The 18487-nt window shown below is 47.6% G+C and overlaps 1 protein-coding gene across 8 annotated transcripts in view; it reads left to right on the forward strand.

Annotated features, from left to right (window-relative positions):
* PDE10A (phosphodiesterase 10A) overlaps positions 1 to 18487 on the forward strand; it is a 1305213-nt gene that overhangs the window by 768136 nt on the left and 518590 nt on the right. For all 8 annotated transcript variants that reach the window (XM_078648625.1, XM_078648626.1, XM_078648627.1 and 5 more), the window contains one exon: positions 9209 to 9351. In XM_078648625.1, coding sequence (XP_078504751.1) covers positions 9209 to 9351 — 143 coding nt within the window. The remainder of the gene's footprint in view (positions 1 to 9208; positions 9352 to 18487) is intronic.

Genomic DNA, 18487 nt, shown 5'->3' on the forward strand with positions numbered 1-18487 from the left:
GCACCAAGTTTCGCCATACGGTCCATGTGCTATACTCTAAACTAACTGCATGGGTGCAAGTTAATGTTGTGCTCTCTGACATTTTCCCAATAGGAAGAGGGACAATGCAGGGGTACCCCCTTTCACCCCTCCTCTTTGCCTCAGCCATGGAGCCTCTGGCCAACCTCGTCCGTTCTGATAATCCGGGTCGGGGCTGGCAATGGGAGAGATCAAATAAAGACAGCATTGCGTTATATGTGGGCGATGTCCTGCTGTTTTTCGCAGACCCAGTCTGATCTGGCCCCCGATGCTTACACACATTGCAATCCTTTGAACGGGTCTCTGGACTGTGACTGAATTCAGACAAGTCGACTGTGGTCCCTCTGCACCTATCCAGGGATTGATTCGACGGGCAGTCCACTATCCCTATCCAGCGACGTTCTTTTAAGTACCTAGGTATATGGGTGCCCTATTGCCCGACGTAGTATGGGCACTCAGTGTGACCCCCCCCCCCCCTTAGTCACTAAAACCAGGCAGGACCTGCAGAAGTGGCAAAAACTACCACTCAACCCACTAGGGAGAATAGCGCTATTCAAAATGATCCTCCCCTGGTTTACATTATCCAGAATATTCCGCTCCACATTCCCCGAGTCTGGCTCAGAGGCATAGACCGTGTAATCATAAAATTTCTCTGGAATCGCCGGCGGCCACGTATGGCACTTCAGCACTGCCAGATTCCACCCTTTGACGGAGGCATGGGCTTAAAAAAACCTCTACCTGTACTATCTTGCAACCTGCCACCTGGTAATACACGATTAGTTCAATAGGGGGATGGTCTGACCCGGCCTACAGGACTGAACTTAAAGACTTGGGCCTCTCCCAGGTTCAAGCTATGTTATATGGATTTTCCATCCCCGAGGGACCTCCCCACAGTGACCCGTAAAGTCCTTTTGGCCTGGCACGCCTCCCTACAACACACTCAATGGCAGGACAAATTGACCCAGCAAGCACCACTTTTGGCAGGGTACATGGGCTACAGGAGGTTGGGGGTCTGGATGGCTTTAGGGGTTGGGACCTCATTGGCATCTCGCAACTTTGAGACGTATGGGTCAGTGATCATATTTGTTCCTTTGCCGACCTGCAGACTAGATATTCACTTCACCCATCCCAGTTCTACAGATATTTACAAGTCCGCCACGCCCTAGACACACATATAAAACCCAGCACTTCACTGCCAGAACAGAGTCCCCTTGAAGCCCAGATCATGATGGGTAACCTCGGGAGAAGTGGTCTCACACGCATATATCAGTCCTTAACAAATAATGGTCCTACTTCCCTCAACCAGCTTAGAAATAGATGGAAGACATAGCTGGGTCCGTTGGAAGCAAAGGATTCGCGGGATGCACTGATGGCGCCTAAAGCGATCACTGTCTCAGCTAAACTTAGCCTGGTCCAGCTCTATTACCTGCACGCCTCCTACCTTGCCCCCAGCCACCTGCACAGAGCCTAATTCTGCATCCAACATGCACAAGATGCAGTATCGAGCCTGCAGATTTCTTTCATACGGTATGGTCATGCCCACGTATAACCCCTTACTGGGCCTCCTTAGAAGCAGAGCTCACAGAGGTACTGGGATAGAAAGTCCTACACACCCCCCTGAACATATTATTGGGTATCACTGACGGGTTAGATGAATCCAAGGCAAATAAGGCGTTCCTGGGAACTGCTCTGGTAGCAGACACACGCGACATCGCTGCAGCGTGTAAGAACCCCACTCCGCCCACTTTAAGTGGCGCTGAGGAGTGGACTGGTGCGCTGCACAGGAACTACCTTTATGTGAAGTCAGAGGTTGCCCAGCCAAACACCGAAAAGTCTGGGGCAAATGGTTGCGAATGTTAGATTGATTGACTCCCCTGCTTCCTTGGGTCTAGCTCTATATGCCTCCTGGAGGAGGGAAAATGATTATGTATTTTGCTGTAATTGTACTATTCACCGGAAGTCACATGTTGTGGTGCTGCCTACCATGCTGTACTGTTTGTATTCAACATCACTCTCTTTGTAAAATAAATAAAATTGACTATCCCCCCCAAAAAATTGCCACAAATGTATTTCTTGTCATTTTATTCAGTGTTTATACTGTGATTGAAATGTTATTATTTTTAGCCCACTTACAGGCTATGCTACTCCATAACATGTAACCCCACTTTCTAAACCCGAGATACTCCCCTAATCAAGGAGCCATTTGGCAGTGCTTCAGTCTAATTGGGAAAGTTTGGTCAAAGTAGATCTTCCTTAAGCTGATGCCTTGGGGAAGGCATGACACTGTGCGAAAGAGTATTCGAGACAAGACAACTAAAGTTTTTGCTTAGTGATCTATTTAAAAAACAAAATGTTCGAGGCATGTGGGCTGCTGATTTTATATCTATGCATAGATCGCCGCCTAGTGTTGGGTCCGGATGATTGCACATTGTTGTCCTGGAAGAGTCTTCGAAGTATCACGAGATAGGTGGCTCCTCCCCTGGACTACAGTGCGCATGGGCATCCCCTCCATGCTCAGATTGTTTTTTCCTGCCATTGGGTTCGGATGTACTTCTTAACTCACGTTCGGAATTTATATTAAAAGTTACTCTTTCGAGGCCAAAAGGCCTTAGGGGCGTCTGTATTGTCTTTCGTTCGGTGCCTTTACCTTTCCAGTTTCTTTGAACTCGACTTCGGAAGGCTTTTGCCTTTCGACGCCAAAGGCCCCTCGACGATGGTACGGAGTCCGTTCAAGCGCTGCCCCGTCTGCAACTCGAAATATCCCCACATCGACGTGCACCCGGTGTGCAACAAATGTCTCTCACCGGACCACGACGAGGCCAGCTGCATGGCCTGTTCGAAATTCAGGTTGAAGAAAACTCTCCGTCTTCGACGCGCTGCACGACAGTCGGCGCGAGACTCGGCACCAGACCCAGAAAACATCTTCGGGGGTGACGACTAAGAACAAGTACAAGAAGAGGATCCGGAACTCTCGGATCCTGCGTCGGAGCCGGACGCCACCTTCAACGAGGACGAGGGAGAACTCTACGTCCATGATGAAGACATCGTCGAGGTAGGAGACGACGTACAACCTATCGGAGCCGTCGATGACTCCTCCAGCGAGGAGCTAGGCCTAACCGCAGTAGCGGGGCCACATAAAGATCTTCCACGGCTCAGGTCGAGGCATCGCCAGAAGGCCTTAGCCAAGATCTTCAACACCGTTCTATAGTCCCGCTTCAAGGCCCGACTACGAACATTTCCAAAGAGTCCTCGGTCGATCGCCCACGCTCAGTGGAGAAATCGAAACTGAAAGAAAAAGACATGAAATCGAAACCGACACTGGTTAAGACAACCATCGGCTCGACGACTTCGGAACCTTCCAAGTCCAAACATGCGATCGACCCCTCGGGGTCATAAGGGGGCTTTGAACCGAAGATCGGATCGACTACGCCTGTGTCTACAGTGAAGCATGTCACGCTCCCGTCGGCGTCGACTTCCGGCCCCAAAGATGGCGGCTCTTCCGAAGGACTCGAAGCCCGGAACACCATCTATCCGAAGTTGAAGAAGCCGCTGCTGGTCAAGGCCTTCGACCCGAAGCCAATAGTCTGATCGAAAGACCCTACCGCGTCGAAGCACAAGGGCGTTCCTGCAGCGCAACAACAACTCGACGCAAGACCTCAAACGCACTAAACCGTCGAAGTCGGTCGAATCGAAGACACCGCCTCCATCGAAGGCAGTCAGTCCCTCGCCGATGCTTACGGCGCCGATAAAGTTCAGACTACCCCCAACAGCACGGCCTAAACCTGTTCAACGTGCACAGGCTACCGGATCCGCCAAGTCGACGTCAGTTGCTGCATCCGCTCAGCCTCGGACGGAAGACGTTGTGTTCCAGCCACCGTCCCACGACAACCAGTCGAAATTATACATCGACTCCGAGTCAGGTAAACTTACAGTTTACAAACGTAAGATCAGGCCTGACGCACCTATGGAGCATTATAGGATACCGCTGAAGAAAAAAAGAGACTCTACCACCTCTCCTATACTTTTTGAGCCCGTGCAGTCATATGGTCAAGAATATGCCTACTCTCCCACATATACCACTGAGGATGTGGAAGGAGGGGACAATGAGGACCAGTTCAACTATCCCATTGATACTGATCAGGATGAGTCCCAGCCGTGGGCTGACACTGTGGACCCTGCTGACCCTCACACCACCCCTGATACTCTTTCATATGCTGTCAAGCCTTCGCCTACTGAGGACACTGCTGCGTTCAACGCACTAATTGAGAGAGCAAAGCGACACAAAAGGGGATGATGGACGGAGCGTTTGAGCAAATCAAACACTCACCCCCAGTCAACTGATCTGGGTTTAATCCATCACCATTCTTTAGCCCACTCAGCCACCCCATTTCAGACATGGCCATATGCAAATCGGTCTGACCCTGTGCCTCATGGGAACAGTCCAGCCCGAACTGCCAAGCCATGTCTTCCATGGACCGGAAACAAGCATCCTGGGACCGGTTTCGGATTCATAATCCTCATCAGCCAGGCTATCTTGAATCCAGTGGCCAAGTGAGCAAGGGACTCACGTCTGAGCATACCCTGCCACACTTAGGGCGAACAAAGCGACACAAAAGGTGATGAGGATTATGAATCCGAAACCGGTCCCAGGATGCTTGTTTCCGGTCCAGGGAAGACATGACTTGGCAGTTCGGGCTGGACTGTTCCCACGAGGCACAGGGTCAGACTGATTTGCATATAGCCATGTCTGAACTGGGGTGGCTGAGTGAACTAAAGAATGGTGATGGATTAAGCCCAGATCAGTTGACTGGGGGTGAGTCTTTGATTTGTTCAAACGCTCCGTCCATCATCCCCTTTTGTATCTAATTGAGAGAGCGGCACATAACCATGACGTGGATATGCACGCTGACCCCGTAGAAGAAGACTTTCTTTTTGATACATTCTCCACATCAGAAAGGTCTATCAAAACTTTGCCTATGCTCAAAGGTGTGCTCAAACATGCAAGTGACATTTTTAAAGAGCCCACTAAAGCACGGGTGGTGAACCCAAGGATTGAGAGGAAGTACCGGCCTGCGCCCGTAGACCCTACCTACATTAAGGGCCAACTCCCACTGGACTCCTTAGTGGTGGCTAATGCTCGCAAAAGAGCGAACTCTCAGACAACAGGTGATGCTCCCCCTCTGGACAAAGAATCCAAGATCTTAGAGGCTTCTGGAAAACGTGTAGCGTCTCAAGCTGCTAATATTTGGAGAATCTCCAATACCCAAGCCCTGTTAGCGAGATATGACAGGGCACACTATGACACGTTAGAGCAGTTACTGCAACACCTGCCAGATGCTTATAAGGAGGGAGCTGAAATGCTTATACAAGAAGGGAAGTTAATCTCCAACGCGTCTATTAAGTGCGCATTGGATGCAGCCGACACAGCAGCTAGGGCCATAAACACTAGCGTTGTGCTTAGGAGGCATGCCTGGCTCCGCATCTCTGGATTTAAGTCGGAGATCCAGACTACCCTGCTCAATCAACCAGTAAATCCTGACTTCCTGTTTGGTCCGGAGGTAGACACCACTCTTGAGAAAATTAAGAAGGATACTGACACTGCGAAATCCATGGGAGCTCTGCAGTCTCAGCAGTTCAGGGGCAGTTCCTTTCGTCGCTCCGGTAACAGGGGAGCTTCAAGGGGTCAAGCGTCGCAACCAGCTCAATACACCAAGGGAGGCACACAAACCACCTATAACATGAACAATAGGGGTGGAGACCGTGGGAACAGCAGCAAGGGCAGAGGACGTGGAAATAATAATGCCAGATCCTCAGCCACTAACAAGCAGTAACGCCTTGTCACTGCCCCCCGACCATATAACACCGGTCGGGGGGAGACTCCAGCAGTTCCTGCCAGTCTGGGAAAGCATTACCACGGACAGGTGGGTGAGACAACTTATACAACACGGTTATTGTCTAGAACTAACCTCCACTCCACCCAACATACCCCCAAGGCACCATCCTATGTCCGCTGAGCACATGCACTTATTGCAGCAAGAAGTCATCTCCATGCTGCAAAAAGGCGCCATAGAACTTGTGCCTTTGGAACAACAGGGTACAGGGGTGTACTCACTGTACTTCTTAATACCAAAAAAGGACGGGTCTCTCCGGCCCATTCTAGACCTCAGACCTCTAAACCAATACACCCTCTCAGAACACTTTCAGATGCTCACGCTGCAGCAAGTTCTGCCGTTGCTCAGTCAAGCAGATTTTCTAGCAACATTAGATCTGAAGGATGCCTATTTCCACATTCCCATTCACCCCAGTCACAGGAAATATCTCAGGTTCACCATCAACAACCAGCATTACCAGTTCAAGGTCCTGCCTTTCGGGGTCACTACTGCCCCCAGAGTGTTTACAAAGTGCTTAGCAACAGTAGCCGCACATCTTCGAAGACAAAACGTCCATGTCTATCCGTATCTGGACGACTGGCAGGTACAGGCAAAGTCAGCCCAGCAGTGCGCCGACCACATGTCCCGCACAATTCACCTCCTACACAGTCTGGGTTTTTCGCTCAATTACCAAAAATCCCATCTTCACCCCGCACACGTACAGCAGTACCTGGGCGCAGAAATCAACACGCTCCCTGCCACGGCGCAACCAAACGCAGCGAGAGTCAACAGCATGCAAGTGTTGATTCAAAAATTCAGGCCACAACACTCACTCCCAGCGCAGGTGTTCATGCAACTCATGGGCATGATGGCCTCCTGCATCTTCATAGTCCCCCACGCGAGGCTACACATGCGTCCGCTTCAGGAATGCTTAGCGCGACAGTAGAACCAGGCTCATGGGCAGCTAAAAGACCTAGTGTTGGTGACCGGTCGTGCATACAACTCTCTGCATTGGTGGAACACACACAACCTTTGCAGGGGACGACCATTCTAAGAGCCTGTGCCACAGATAGTGCTGACAACGGATGCATCTCTCCAGGGCTGGGGAGCGCATGTCCTCCACTAAACAGTGCAGGGCCTATGGACACCGCAGCAGCGGAAGATGCACATCAACCTACTAGAACTGATGGCAATCTTCATGGCAATGAAGGCATTCAAGTTGCATCTCTGCAACAAAGTCGTGCTGATCCGGACAGACAACATGACTGCGATGTATTACATCCAAAAGCTGGGAGGGACACACTCTCCACAGCTGTCCCATCTAGCCCAGAGCATGTGGAAGTGGGCCGTTCAAAGGAACATGTTCCTCATGGCGGAACATCTCCCAGGCAAGGACAACCAGATGGCGGACCTGCTCAGCAGACACAGCCATCAGATGCACGAGTGGGAGATACACCCCTCGGTGCTCCAACCATATTTCCAGCGGTGGGGTCATCCAGAGATAGACCTCTTCGCCACACACGAAAACGCAAAATGCCGCACCTTCGCCGCCAGGTTCCCACACCCGCAGTCTCAGGGCAATGCGATATGGATGAACTGGTCGAACAAATTTACGTACGCCTTTCCTCCAGCGCCACTCATACTGCTAGTGGCACGCAAACTGAGGCAACACTCCATGACGCTCATCCTGGTTGCTCCAACATGGGCAAGGCAGGCGTGGTACACCACGTTTCTAGAACTTTCCGTGGTTCCCCACCAGCGCCTAAAACTCACGCCCAGTCTCATCACTCAGAGCCATGGAGACATTCAGCACCCAGATCCGCAACAGTTGAGCCTAGCAATATGGCTCCTGAGGTCATAGAGTTTGGCTATCTGGACCTGCCTCCATACTGTATGGACATCATTAAGGAGGCTAGGCGACCTACCACCAGGGCCTGCTACGCGGCAAAGTGGAAGCGTTTTGTTATCTATTGCTCCAATAATAACATAAATCCGCTTGATGCTTCCACGCAAAACATCATATGTTACTTGCTGCACCTATACAAGTGTAATCTAGCGTATAGTTCCATCAGGATACATTTAGCTGCTATGGCAGCTTATCTGCAAAATAGACAGCACCTGTCCCTTTTCAGAGTTCCAGCCATTAAAGCTTTTATGGAGGGCCTAAAACGAGTCATTCCTCCAAGACACCCGCCTTCGCCGGTCTGGAACCTCAACATAGTCCTCACCAGGCTCATGAGCCCACCATTTGTACCTCTTCACTCTTGTGAGATACAATTTCTCACATGGAAAGTGGCTTTTCTGGTCGCGATTACGTCGCTACGACATGTTAGCGAGCTACAAGCCCTCACTATTCAGGAACCTTTCATTCAAATTCATGCTAATAGGGTTGTGCTCCGCACCAACCCCAAGTTTATGCCCAAGGTAGTGTCACAGTTCCACATAAACCAAACTATCGAACTACCTGTATTCTTCCCCAATCCTGATTCAGTGGCAGACAGAGCACTGCACACACTTAATGTGAAGAGGGCTCTCCTGTATTACATAGACAGGACTAAAGACTTCAGGAAAACTAAACAGGGGTTGGCCTAACGGCTAAGGCGCTCGACCTCGGACCTGGGGAGCTTGGTTTGAGTCTCGGTAACGACGCCAAAAACCCCCTGTGATTCTGGGCAAATCACTCAATCTCCCCGTGCCTAAAAAAAAAAAAAAACAATGAAAGTGTGTCCTCATGTAACGGAACTGGTGCTATGTAAAGCGCTCTGATAACTGATTCGGTTCAAGTTTGCGCTATATAAAACTCTATAAAAAAAAAAAAAAAAACTGTTCGTTGCCTTCTCTCCACAGCACAAAGGCAACCCCATCTCTAAATCAGGTATAGCCAGATGGATTGTTAAGTGCATCCAGATCTGTTATCAAAAGGCTAAACGCACGTTAACAGTTCCCCCAAGAGCGCATTCCACACGCAAATTGGGGGCATCCATGGCTTTCCTAGGTAACATTCCTCTAGAGGACATATGTAGGGCAGCTACATGGACCACCATACACACATTCACCAAACACTACTGCGTGGATGTACACTCAAAACAGCAAGCTGCTGTAGGTCAGGCTGTTCTCAAAACTCTCTTTCAGCCTTCTGCAGCTGGCACGGGCAACCGCCAATAAGGAGGGTACTACTATTTATTCTATGCATAGATATAAAATCAGCAGCCCACCATCTGTTCTTGGCATGTAGGGCTGCTGATATTTATAAATCAATATGTATATATTTTGGTGTTACTTATAAAGTTAATGTGTGCTCATTACGTTTTTTAATACAGATCTATGCAAAAAACCTGGTGAATGCAGATCGCTGTGCGCTCTTCCAGGTGGATCACAACAACAAAGAGTTGTACTCCGACCTATTTGACATTGGTGAGGAGGATGAAGGGAAACCTGTCTTTAAGAAGACCAAAGAAATAAGGTGAGGGAAGTGCAAAGCAAATGTATTTGTTTGGATAATAAACCCTGCGTACACGTTCTGACCTTGGTACCCTGGCAGTGTGTAAAAGGCATTCAGTATCGCACAAAAGAACAGGCGGTAGGCAATAGGTTGTTAGAATCAATTCATGCAATCCCTGGTCTCTAGTTGCAATCCCATTACGTATTAAAGTCTTTGATTCACTTTGATGAGTGAAGGCAACGTTACACGTTTTTCCAAAATATGAATTGATAATTTTATTTCCTCGATAGATCAGCCATTGGAAGTGAGAAAAGTGGAATATGTACTTCTTTTTATTTATTTTTTTAACTATTTTTATTGGTTCTTATCAAAACAGTTCAGCAGATATCTCGGTCAGCGTCCATCTGTTACAGGTGACAAAGATTACATATGATAAAGATACAATAGTAGCAGAAATACAATTCCCCCTTATGACCGCGGCGGCAGTTCCTCCCCCCAGAATGGGATGGCTCACAGATCTCTTGGTGGAGTATAGGCTTAGGAGAGTCAACCCCCCACCCCGCCCTGTTTCAAATGCTGGCTTCCGCCTCTCTCCCGTTTTCTTCCATTTCTAAATTGTAATAGCTCAGCCATGGTTGCCAGATTTTCAGAAATTTCTGCGGGCATCCCTTGCTTTATAGACCGTTTTTTCAGCTCCCATATACATATCCATACCCGACCTCCACTCTTTCAGTATGGGAGGATTGGGTCTTCCCCAGTACCTGGCGATATCTCGTTTAGCCACTATAAGACCCAGGTTGCTAAGTAAAAGTTGATACCTAGAAATGTCAACATCGATATTGATGCCCAACAAAACATATCTGGGGGTTCATCAGGATTTGTACGTGTAATACAGTGTTTAACTCTAGCACTATCTGCATCCAGTAACGATGTATCTGCTGACGTATGAATGAAGGAGCCTCTTTCTGCGTGACATCGCAAACACTCCGGCGTCCATGCCCTACCCATCGCATGCAGTTTCGTCCGGTCATAGTAAACCCTATGAAGGATTTTGAACTGGACTAATCTAAGTCAGAGCTTAATCGCCACCTCTCTGGGGTGCATCTTTGCCATCTCCCTGTCTATATCTTCTAGTGGACCTATAAGGTCTTCCCACTTGCCCCGAAGCGTCTTTAGTCTGTCAGGTATATTTTTTATTAGAGTCTTGTAGGTCCAAAACACTGCTTTCTCCTATATCTATTCCTGTAGTAACCAATCCTCTAATTCTGGGAGCTCCGCGATATTCAGTTTTCTGCGCCAGCTGTGCGTGTCGGATTTGAGCATATTTGTAGTGCTGCGTATCCGTCAAAATATAGTCTGATTGCAGGTCTGCAAACGTCATCAGAGCGCCTGCCGCGTTGTCTCCCAGGGTAGTGATGCCTATAGCGTCCCATCTCTCAACCCCAGCAGCTTTACGAGCTCGGGCATGCGTCTACCCTCCCATAGTGGTGTGGATTGCGTTAGCCGAATGTGCTAGCGCATCTCCAGTTCGGCCTCCCTCCATGCCGCATTCACTCTCTGCGTTGCGGGTAGAAGGCTTCTAATCCCTTGCCCCCATAAATGTAGTGAAGGTTATGAGCGTTTGTGAAATTGGAGTCTCTCTAAGGCATATGTGGGGTGGTGCTGCGGCGCACGTCCCCATCCGTTTAAAACCACTAGGTGTGCCACTCTATAGTATGCCCTAATATCTGGTAGAGCAACTCCTCCGTTATATTGGGTACGTTGCAGCATTCGGAGCGACACTCAAGGGTGTCCTCCGTCCCACAGCAAGGTGTGCAGCTCGGAGTTTATAGTATTGAAGATTGCATCCAATATTTTATGGGACGTATTTTGGAGGACATACAGTGTCTTAGGCAGGGTGATCATTTTAAACAAAGCCGCCCTACCGAGCAGTGTCCGGGGGTGGCGTCACCGTTGAGCCACATCACTCCTATACTCTGTTAAGACTCGTTGAATGTTATGGGAGAGGCAGCTTGTCACATCTACGGAGATGTAGAGACCCAAATACTTAAAGTCCTCCTTGGTCATCGGGAGACGTGCTGGTATGGACTGCATGTCAACGTGGCCTGCTAATGGGCAGAGGACTGACTTTCCCCAGTTAACCTTATATCCCGCCTGTCTGCCGTATGCTTCGGTTACCGTCACAATAATTGAGAGAGTCTTATCCGGGTTAGTGACATACAACAGAATATCATCGGCGTAGTGTGAGATGCGTTCATCCGACAGCTGACCCGCGGGGTCCCGGAACCCTGAGAGGTCTGGGTGTGTTCTAATCAGGCATGCAAGGGGTTCTAGAACAAGTGAAAAAAGCAAGGGGGACAACGGGCATCCTGCCTAGTCCCCCTTTGGATGGAAAACTCAGCCGATTTGATACCATTTACTCGTACTCTGGCCCTGGGGTTAGTGTATAAAATATCGACCCACGCTCGGAATTTGTGCCCAAAGCCCAATTTTAAGAGGACCCGCCTCATGAAAAGCCAGTGTCCTGTGTCAAATGCCTTTTCAGCATCAAGCGTTAGCAGCAAATGGGGGACCGCGCTTCCTGTAGTCACATCTAGCCAGTTTGCTAGTCTACGGAGATTGAAACGTGTAGCGCGTTTGGGCATAAAACCCGACTGGTCCTTGTGTACAAGGGATTCTCTAACCGTCAGAAGGCACGTGGCCAATATGGAGGCCAATATCTTTGTTTCAACATTAAGGTGCGAAATTGGGCGATAGAAGCCACAGCTCCCTGGGGGCTTACCCGGTTTTGGTATGACCATAACGGTGACTTGGCAGAGGTCTGGGGGTAGTGATCCCTCATCTTTTGCCGCTAAAAACAAATTTAGGGGGCGGGGGCAAGAATACAGCTGTTTTGTTTGAAAAAATTCCCCTGGGAGTCCATTCGGCCCTGGGGTTTTCCCTGACTTCTGCTTAGCAATAGCGGCCGTAACTTCTTCTAGGGTAATATCCTCATCCAAAGTATCTGTGTCTTCCGTTTGCAAAGTGGGTATATCTAGCCCAGCGAGATAGTTGTCTATTTTGCGCCCATCTGTCGTTGAACGGGCCGAGTATAGGTTGGCATAATAGTTTGCGAACGCATCTGCAGTTGCGGGCGCCGTGGTGTCATGTCTCCCCCTCTTCAATTTGGTCCACCAAGTTCATTTCCTAGTCCTTCCAGCTTAACCAGGCTAGGAGCCGTCCCATTCCCAGTTTCGTATAGTCTGTGGTGGGTGGCTAGAATTTGCATGCAAGCCTCTCCCTCCGCTAGGGCCCGAAATTCTCTGCGTGTGATCTCCAATTGTCTGAGTGTCTCTGCCTCGGTATTTGGGGATGTTTCTTTTTCTAGTTCTAACAATTTGCTCTCTAAGCCTTGTATTTGTAATATTTCTTCTCTATGCTTACGGGCAATTACATCTTGCAACCTCCCCCAGAGCACCGCCTTGTTAGCCTCCCAAAGAGTGGCCTCCAAGGGTACGGACCCTTCATTGTCTTGAAAAAACAATTTAGTCTCTACAGCAACGGTCTCCGCTGCGTTTTTATCACGTAGCTCCCAAACGTCTAATCTTCAATCCAATTTGGGCTTATGCTCCCTACCCTCAACCTGCAGCTGTAATGGGGGAGTGATCAGAGATGCCTCTTGCTAGATAATCTACGGACATGATGACTTTTCCCGCCGGCGCAAAAAGATAGTCAAGCCGGGAGAAGGACTTATGAGCCCCGGCAAAAAAACGAGTAACTATGGTCAAAGGGATGGTGGCTGTGCCAAAGATCAGTCAGGCCCAAGGAATGTACAAAGTCTGCCAGTGTAGTAGGTGTCAGAGTACCCGTCGCCTGATTGGATTGTCAAACAGGGGATTAATCACGTCATTGACGTCACCCCCTAATATATGGGTAGAGGAGTCTGAATCTTAACAGTATCTGAGCTGCAGAGTGTAGTGTCTGGGATTGCAAGCGCGGCGGGACAAATACACTAATCAGTGTGAAGTCCCTCCGACCCCACGTGCCTCATACCGCTGCATATGTACCCCCAGGGACCGCCCATGTTTTACCTACGTGAAAAAGCCGGGTTTTCCTTATGAGGACCCCCACCCCTCGAGCACCGGGGGAGAAGCCCGCATGCGCAAGTGTTGTGTACGCCCCTCTTCCTAAGATGCACAATGGGTACCTTGGAGATGAGTCTCTTATAGGAGGACTACGTCAGGCTTGAGTCGATTGATAAATCTGTTCACCAATCCCCTCTTAATCTTACTTCCCAGGCCGTTAACATTCCATGTCAGTGTATGGTGTATCACCCATCCGGTTTGTGGTTCGTGTGCTTCACAGGAGGAGTGTATCCTATCTGTGTCGTCCCTAACCAGTTGTAGCTGATTCTGCAGTAAGAGATAACCTGCTGTGTATAACCATGAACAATCTTTGAACCAAAAACACCCAACCTCCCCTCCTAACCCCCCGAACCTCCCACCCCACATCCTCACCTGCCCCATGTCACCCAAAGAATCCTCAAACTCCCTGCCCTTCCCCTCTCTAACCCCTCCACCCCACATCCTCATGTATCCTACACTCAGCCCTGTAATCACCAAAATAACAAGCATAGGTGTCCATTGAGGTGTCTGTCGCTCCCCCTTCACCTCCCCCTAACTCCAACTAACAACCAAAACTGCAAAGGATATGTCTCTAGTTTAGGAAGATGGTTCAGACAGTTCCTTCCTTGACAGACAAATCTGAGGGGGGTTGGCCCTTCACCGGTGTTATATCGCCGGTTGATTCTTCTGCCGCGCCCATGAGTTACTGTTCTTAGCCACTGTGGTGCTGCTGTTGTTGATGATCTGGCTCCACTTCCCGGCCAGTCATCCCAGTCCCTTCTGCCTGGTGGATAGCCATGAGTAAGAGGTGATCACCATCTGTATCCTCCGGGGAGTCCTGGTCAGACTGGTCAGCATGAGTACTATCTCCATGAGTTGAGTCTCCAGTGGCAGCCCGTGCTCCTCCCCCCCCCCCTCCCCCCCAGGGATCTCTCCATCTATACGGTGCCCCTGGTAGCATTGTCCCCATGCGTCTCGATTTTCTTGCTGTAAGACGCCATCTCGGTTTCCCCCTCTGTGGTCTGAGCTGCCATCTTGGTGGTAGGGCTCCCGAATGCTATGTGGTTCCGCTAACCTTCAGTCCGAGCCTCGGGCATTCTTCTATCCAGGCCCAGGTGTTTGAAAGAACTGAGTCGAGTCTTGAAATATCACCTTGAGCTTGGCTGGGAAGAGAAGCATGTATTGAGTTTGACTTTCATGGAGTCAAAGGACCTCTGCATTTTCTGTACTTCCCTTCAATAATCCGGGAAGATCATGACCCTGGAATTGGCTAGCTTGAGTTCCCCAAGTTTCCCCACTTCTCTCAAGATTGCATCTCGATCCTGATCGTTTAAGAATCGAGCAATTAATGGGCAGGGTGGAGCTCCAGGTGGTGGTCTCGCAGCCAGCATTCTATGTGCCCATTCGATGAGAAAGCAGGTAGAGAACTTAGCCCCCGGAAGAGCATCTCGCATCTATGTCGTCAAGAAAGTGATGGGGTCATTGTTCTCCTGTCCTTCAGGTATTCAGACAAAGCAGAGGTTATTTTTCAATGCCCTGCTCTCCACATCGTCAACTTTCCACACGAGTTCCCTCACAGTAGCCTGTAGTTCTTTGATATCGCCCCTAGAGGTATGCGTCGCGTCTTCCATTTCGGATATGCGGCCCTCAGTTTGTGTGACGCGATCCGCGATATTGCAAACATCTTGCCGGAGAAGGGTCACGTCTGATCGTATCTCTGCCATTTTGCCCTCAATAGCTTCTCTTGAGGCCTGGATCACCTGAAGAATGGCAGCGTTGTCTGGTGCACTTGCGGTGTCTGCCTCAGGTTCAGTGTGTGGAGGGAGCACTTTAGTGTATTTGTCCATTTTCCCTTGGCGGTGTGACTGGGGTTCCTTGTCTTTAGCCATTGTCGAGGCCGGGTGAGATATGTCAATAAGCCACCTCGTCGGTAGGGGGGAGAGCGCCAAAGGGGAAAGTCGCACGCTCGTGCCTCAGCTAGTACCGCAGGAAGTAAGGCCAGGGATGCAGGCACGGCATGTCCCCCCAGTACCGCAAGCACACACAGAGCCCACCTGTCTGTGTTGTCTCCTCGGGCCATGCCTTGAAAGGGCTCTCTCCACAAAAGGATTAACGTTCGGGGGGTTTCCCAATACCTATCCCTTAGATATCTAGTCGTGTCTTTAAATGAAGAATTCCACACGAGGGTAACTTAAAGATAGACTAGTTGTCTATTTTATTGGTAAAAGCACGCAGCACATAGAAGATGAAGCTTACAGGTTCAGTGCAGTGCAACTGCCGCTCTCCAGAACCAGACCCCCGAACCTAGAACCCCATCTACGTTCTGATTCCCTAATACATTCCATAGCAAGGAAAGTAAGAACATAACACATCTTCCCTCTTAAACAAAAAACTAAAAACAAGAAAAGAGAAACTACAAAAAGTGAAACAGAATAAAATAAACAGAAAAATTACTGTAAAACAGTCTTTGAGATAATGAGGAGTACGAGAAATTCTACTACTTCCTCTGGGCACAATAGAAACATTAACACTGGAACTAGGCCCAACAGAATTATCCGAAACATCAGAACCACCTCCTCTTTCCAGAGGTAATGGAACATCACAAGATTCATTGTTAACGAGATCATATGTGAAAGAAACATCATCACCATTACTGTGAGGAGCAGTCAGAGATTGATTAGGTATAGACATGTTTAAATTCGTAGAAAATCCTTCATTCACTGAATTTTTATGAATTGAATTAGAAAAATCCTTGTTTTTCATTAAAACCACATTTCTTTTGCTCCACCACTTACCATTCTCAACCAAAACTGAATATTTTGAGACCTTTACAATTTGTGTTTGAGGAAAACAATTAGATTGCACTCCTTTTTTCCCCTACTGTTCTTAATTTTGACTAAATCCCCCACAGAAAATGAAATTTCCTTTACTTTTTTTTTTAGAATCATAATATAATTTCATTTTCCTTTGTGCATTTTCAACAGAAAACCGTACCTGATTGAAATCAGGAATGTCATTGACTGCATCAGTATGTTCAAGGACCCAAATGGGACTAAGTTTAGAAGAACCATAACGTCCTTTGAGTAACATAAATGGTGCAACACCTGTAACATAATGGGGAGAATTGTGATAACTCCATAATTTTTCTTGAACTGCTTCCTGAATTATTTCACCCTGTAAGACAGCTTGTTGAATGGTCTCCTTAATCATTTTGTTAACCCTTTCTACCATACCATTTCCCTGAGGACTGTAAAGGGCAACAGTTAAATGTTTGACACCCATACTCTGAAAGAATGTATGAATACAATGAGATATAAATTGAACCCCGTTGTCGGAGACTAATGTTTTGGGTATACCTTCATGCCTGAAAAGATCACAAAGTATTTGTACCACGATAGCTGTGGAAGGTTCCGAAATAAATTTGCATTCAACCCACTTTGAGAAATAATCCACTACCACCAAAGCATACCTGAAATTGGGAAGAAGATTATACATAGGACCAATGAAGGCTATGCCTAGTTTCTGACAAGGACCATTAAGAAAAGTGACAGGATGAAGAGGTGTATTACGCACCTTCAAAGATTTGTCAGACATAGAACAGCTTACACAATGACCAACAAAATTTTCAACCTCCACATCCATTCCAGGCCACCAATAAAATAATCTAAGACGTTTTTTCGTGCCAGTCATACCAAGATGACCCTGGTGAGCAAAATTAATGAGCTTCAATCTAAGCTTACTAGGAGGAACCAATAATCTGCCCCTTAGAACAAGATCACCTTCAATAGTGAGTTCATCTTTAATTTTAGAATAAACTTTTAACACATCATTCAAATTCCTTTCCTCAGGCCAGCCTTTAGTTATGTATTATTTAATGGAACATTGTAAATTATCTTCCTGAGAAAGTTTAACCCATTCAGAACAAGTAATGACCTCCTCTAAAACAACTAAACCATCCACCAAAACTATCATACACTCAGTGTCATCAATTATAGGCTCGCTATTTTCACAGGTTAAAGGCAATCTGGACAGATAATCAGCTTGTGTATTCTTGCCTCCAGGAATGTGTCTGATAGTGACATTGAACTCAAACATCTTAGATAACAACCTAACAAGTCTGGGACTCACTTTATCATGATCACGTTTGGATAATAAAAATACCAGAGGTTTATGATCAGTGACCAAAAGAAACTTTCTTCCCCACAAAAATGTCTCAAAATGTTTAGTAACCCAGACACAGACTAAAGCCTCTCTCTCTATTGTACTATATTTTCTTTCAGATTGTGTAAGTAACCTAGAAGCGAAGGCTATAGTATGTTCTGTGCCTTCCACCAATTGTGTGAGGACAGCCCCCAAACCTACTCCACTAGCATTAACAGTGACTATAGATTGAACATCCTCCCTGAAAGAACGTAAAGCTGGGGCTTTCAAAATAAGATATTTTACATTTGAAAAGGCAAGTGATTGAACTTCCTCCCATGTGAAAAGTTCACCTTTTCTAAGTAATTTTCTCAACAGTTCCGTTTGGAATGAGAAGCGATCAATGAAGCACGAATAATATTCGCACAAACCTAGATAAGACCTGAGTTGGTCTTTATTAACAGGTGCAGGACTATCAATAATGGCTTTGACTACTTCAGATGTAGGTTTAATACCCATGTCTGAGCTATGATGCCCTAAATAATCAATGCTGTTGAGAAAAAAACTTACATTTTTCTTTTTTTACAGTGAAACCTTGAACTTCAAAAACATATAAAACATCACATAAAATTTTCAAATGTTCTTCAGTACTGTTAGAGAATACCAAAATATCATCTTGGTATGCAAGTAAATTTTTGAAACTACCAAATAATTTGTACATTAATTTTTGAAAAACTGAAGCGGCCGAAGCCAGGCCAAAAGGCATCCTTAAAAATTGAAATGCACCAAATGGTGTGTTAAAAGCTGTTAGTGGGCGAGAGTCTTTGTTGAGTGCCACTTGATGGTAAGCTGATCCCAAGTCTATGCAGGAAAAATGTTTAGCACCACCTAAACGAGCAAGCATCTCCTGAATT

This window comes from Lissotriton helveticus, chromosome 6 (assembly GCF_964261635.1).
Source record: "Lissotriton helveticus chromosome 6, aLisHel1.1, whole genome shotgun sequence".
In the NCBI taxonomy this organism is placed as follows: domain Eukaryota; kingdom Metazoa; phylum Chordata; class Amphibia; order Caudata; family Salamandridae; genus Lissotriton; species Lissotriton helveticus.